General features: G+C 42.7%; 1 protein-coding gene across 9 annotated transcripts in view; it reads left to right on the forward strand.

The window, feature by feature from the left end:
- ASH2L (ASH2 like, histone lysine methyltransferase complex subunit) overlaps positions 1–4,464 on the forward strand; it is a 46,801-nt gene that overhangs the window by 25,049 nt on the left and 17,288 nt on the right. For 8 of the 9 annotated variants that reach the window (XM_057697661.1, XM_057697662.1, XM_057697665.1 and 5 more), the window contains exons 15-17: positions 544–603; positions 708–1,625; positions 2,418–2,556. In XM_057697661.1, the coding sequence (XP_057553644.1) occupies positions 544–603; positions 708–815 (168 nt within the window). In that variant the 3' untranslated portion in view covers positions 816–1,625; positions 2,418–2,556. The remainder of the gene's footprint in view (positions 1–543; positions 604–707; positions 1,626–2,417; positions 2,557–4,464) is intronic. The other variant, XM_057697663.1, reaches the window with a different exon arrangement.

The following is a 4,464-nucleotide window of genomic DNA, read 5'->3' on the forward strand; positions in this document are numbered from 1 at the left end:
GTAGGTGCTCTGGGAAGGATTTGCTGGGATGAAGGTGATGCTGTAATTGTGCTCCATACCTTTCCTCTGGGTGTGCGCTGTGGTCAGTGTTGGTCAGTGTAGAGGGTACGAGGTGTTTACACGCATGAGTCAACTTGGTGTTGTGTGTCGTGATCAGCTGCCAACATTAGAAACTGTTGCTTATAGTGAGTTTCTAAACACACGATCCAGCATGATGGGGACTAGCTTTAGAACCTACCAGTTTAAAAAAATAACGTATTTGAAGGCATGTCCTTTTACTCTGTCAATAGCCACCCTTGAAATAATATAAGGAAATCTTTAGGTTTGAAATAGAAATCAGCACAAATCCATTTCATTTACCTGATTCTTGATGGCTGTTAGAGTATTGACCACTTTTAGCAATATTAATATATATCATTTGTTCCAGTTATACCCTGAATATCAGAGCTACATTTAAGGAGAAAAATTTCCCATGTCACGTTAAGGTTTTCACCACTTTCTTCTTCTGTTTCTTCACGTCTGCTTGGATTGAATTTATCCCAGGTCTCCATTAACTTTGGACCATGCTTCAAGTACCCGCCAAAGGATCTCACGTACCGCCCCGTGAGTAGCATTGAACGTGTCTGCGTGCGTCCTCGGTCTCTGTCCCTTCTTGCTGCAGTTCCTCTAACCTCACCTCACCTCTCTGTTCCTTGTTCCTCCCGCAGATGAGTGACATGGGCTGGGGCGCCGTGGTGGAGCACACTCTGGCTGACGTCTTGTATCACGTGGAAACAGAAGTGGATGGGAGGCGGAGCCCCCCGTGGGAACCCTGACCAAGTCCCTTTTTCTTTGCAGACACGGACTTTCTGGGGAATAATACGAGGGGTTTTGTTTTTGTTTTTAAACTGTGGCAAATGTTTCCCTGAAGACACTGCAGAACACGGCTTCTGCTGCAGCAAATTAAAGGCCAGGTGGGACTGGGAGAGACTCCCTGCCCCTCAGCGCTCTCCCCGTGCCCCGGCATCCCCTCTCTGTGCCATACCCTGCAGCTGCTGACCCTGGGGCCCATAAGTGCCCGGGAAGCTGGGGCCGTACCCCGTACCCCACCAGCTGAGACTTGTTGCTTGCTGTGTTTTCTAAGGAATGGGTGACCTTGTCCAAGTAGCTAAGGTATTTAAAGACATTTCCTTCTGTGGGCATTGCCTCCATCCCTCCTGATTCCCAAGGAAGTGCTGGGCCTGATTCTAAGAACAGCTGAAATCCATGGCTGTACATTCCAGACCAGTTTAAAAGCTCTTTCCTTTTGGTGTGGGTATGTTTTTATTATTAATTTTGAGATATACTTTTGAACACTGGGATCTCTGAAACTACTAGGTCTGTAGAACTGTCATTGTGAAAGGAACCTGCTTGCAGCTTTAACAATTAGAAACTCTTCCCAAATAAAACTTGTCTTCGAGTGTGTGTGGCACTTTGCTTCCCTTTCAGGTTGGGGTCCAAGTGGTGACCGTGTCAGAAAGTTGGGCATTCTGAGGAAGGGGAGCCAGCCTTGGAGGAAAGAGACAGGTTTCTCTCTCCCCCCATCCCCTGTCGCGTCGTTCCCTCCAACCACCCCCTCTGTCCTGTGAAACTGGACTCTCAAGAAGGTGAACAGCGGGTACTTCCCTGGTGGCCCAGCAGCTAAGACTCCATGCTCCCAATGCAGGGGGCCTAGGTTCAATCCCCGATCAGGGAACTAGATCCCACGTCACAACTAAGAGTTTGCATGCTGCAACTAAAGATCCCTTGTGCCGCAGCTAAGACCTGGCACAGCCAAATAAATAAATACTAAAAAAAAAAAACCAAAAAAAACCAGGAACTTAAAAAGGTTATTGGTCTCCTTTCAGTGCTTCCCTTTGAACTTATGTGTTGATCTGTGCAGGCTCTCTTGCTGCCTTGTTTATCTTCCTTTGTAATAGCTGATAATTAAGGACAGTTTTCAGAAGACTAAAAACTGGAATGTAAGAATGAGCCTTCCCCAGGGGTCTCTCTGTGCTTCCCTGTCACCACCCTCCCTTCCTTTCGGGGGGTGCCGCACCCCAGTATGCGAAACTTCCCCAACCTGGGTTCCCAGGGATCCAACCTGTGCCCCCTATAGTGGAAGCTCGGAGCCCTAACCACTGAACCACCTGGGAAGTCCCCTACCCCCCTTTTAATCAGTGGCAATGCAGTCCTCCCACAATTGCTTCAGACTTCCCTGCGTGCAGCTTCCTGCCTAGGTTAATAGGTAGTCGTTCACCAAGAGTCTGGTAATATATTGCCAAGGATCACATATGTTATTAGCCTGTTTTAAGAAATTTCCCAAATTTCAAGTGACTATTGGTATCTTAACACCAAAGCTTTGAGTAATGTATTTGTCTCCTAATGAATCACCCAGGTCATTCTACCTCTCTTAACAGGAAACCCAGCAGAATCAGGCTGAGGTCTATTCATTCGTGGCTGGTCTTCTAGAGCAGACTTGGTTATAAAGCTTCTGGATCATCAGAGTTTGAAGAACTCTAAGTAAATGAGGGTGGTGTTATTTAGAGGAAGCTGGAGGTAAATATTTTGTAATATAAGTTACCACATATATAAGTTGTACACCCACTCTCCATTTAAGTGATAAAATTAGGGTTTTGTACATTTTGCTTTCATAAATTGGAGGTTACAGAAATAATAATATTGCCTGTTTATACTTCATATTCTGTGTGTGTGTGTGTTTTGATAAGGTTCATTTGAAGGGCCCAAAGAATACAAACACTCTTGTATATAGTCCTATATAAAATGGTTTCTGTAAGCAGATAATCACTGACAACTCATTTTATTCCAGTGTGTAATTAAACAAGCGAGAAAATATCTCCTCAGGCACCTCAAAGACACAGTTGCATAGTTTGAAAAAGGCAAAGTATAATCGAACTCAAAACCATGGTGTGTGTTGAAAGCCCATTTCTTTACTGTCAGCCTCTTCTCTTGAAATCAGAGCATATGTTGCCCTGCACATCTTTCAACAAGTGACCCTTTCTCTTAGCTGGGAGTGGATAATAGTTCTGTTCTAGAAATACTTCTGTGATTATCCCCTCTCACTCTGAAGCTCCTGACAGGATACACATCATTTCATCTATGCCAAAAATAGACTACTGAGAAACAATCAGAATAAATATTAATAAATATCTCTATCAGTTGTAAAATCTCAGTACCTCAATAAATTATAAAAGCATTCCTGCTACTGCTAATTTGTTTAATAAATAAGCTAGCGCTCTAATTCCAAATAGTATAAACCATCAATGCTGTTGACACTGGAATGGAAAAGCTGGAATGGAAAAGCTTCAAGTGATAGTGGTTGGGTTTTCATGCTACTTATATGTTTTAGCCAAATAACCCCATCTCAACTTACATTTTTAAAGCACCAATTCTCTGAATCTTGGAAAGGGATTTTGCTGACACCCTATCACCCCTTCTTCCAGCCATTTCCTCCAAAATAGCAAAACATTGACCTGTTAAAGCAGAGAAATTGGCAGCCCCGAGTCAACCTAAGAGGAGATATAATAGACCCCAAACCAAAGATCAGTTCCCTTCTTAGGTCTAAACAATCACTAATAGGAAAAGTAATAAAATTTGCTTTTGTTTGATTTTATCTTAGTAATACCATTCAGCCACTCACCTTTGGTTCTATCCTTTTAATTAGGTAAATAAAAACCCTCAGTCATAATCTTCATCTTGCAGTGCCCATTAATCAGCTACCAGCTAGAGAGTTCTTTTAAGAACTGATTATCAAGCAAATTAAATTTTTATGAAAGATTCTGGTAACAGATCCTGCATAATTGAATGATCCAATTCCCCTGGAGTTTTTCCTTTGAATGGGGTAGGGGATTCAGTTTAACTAATTAAAATCTTTATCCACTATTCCTTTAGTATGAACTTGCAATTTACTAGCCTGGATTTTATTTTCAGAGTAGAATTTTAAAACAGGTACAAACTAAGGTCTCTGTGTTAGTTACGATTCTTTATTCTGACTGCTGTTCATGGAAGAAGTAGGGGAGTCAGTCTAATAATTAGTTTTGTATTTTTTCATTAAGATAACTTGACTTAAAGTTCCAGAAGGCATCTGCTGTGGGAGTTGCTGCTTTGGTGCAGCTCTCCACCCTCTTGGTGCAGGAGCAGAGGGTTGCAGGAGGCCCTTTGTAAGACCTCTCTGCACACACTGCCCGCAGGGAATGGGGCTCTTGAGCTCATCAAACATGAGGTCCTGATCCTTGCATTTTGCACGCTCTACACCCTGTTGTTTGTTAACTGCTAGCGTTTTAAAGCTGTTTCTAGGTAGACATGTAAGGACCCAGAAGAAAAGCTTTAAAAGTATTTTCGGACCGGGTATGCTTCATTTTACAGTAATCAGTGAAGTTAGAAGCACCTTGTCCCCATTTTCTTGTTACTAAAATGTTACCAATCTGAGTTCTAGTATCCTATTCG

The sequence above is a fragment of the Hippopotamus amphibius genome, chromosome 10 (assembly GCF_030028045.1).
Source record: "Hippopotamus amphibius kiboko isolate mHipAmp2 chromosome 10, mHipAmp2.hap2, whole genome shotgun sequence".
NCBI lineage: Eukaryota > Metazoa > Chordata > Mammalia > Artiodactyla > Hippopotamidae > Hippopotamus > Hippopotamus amphibius.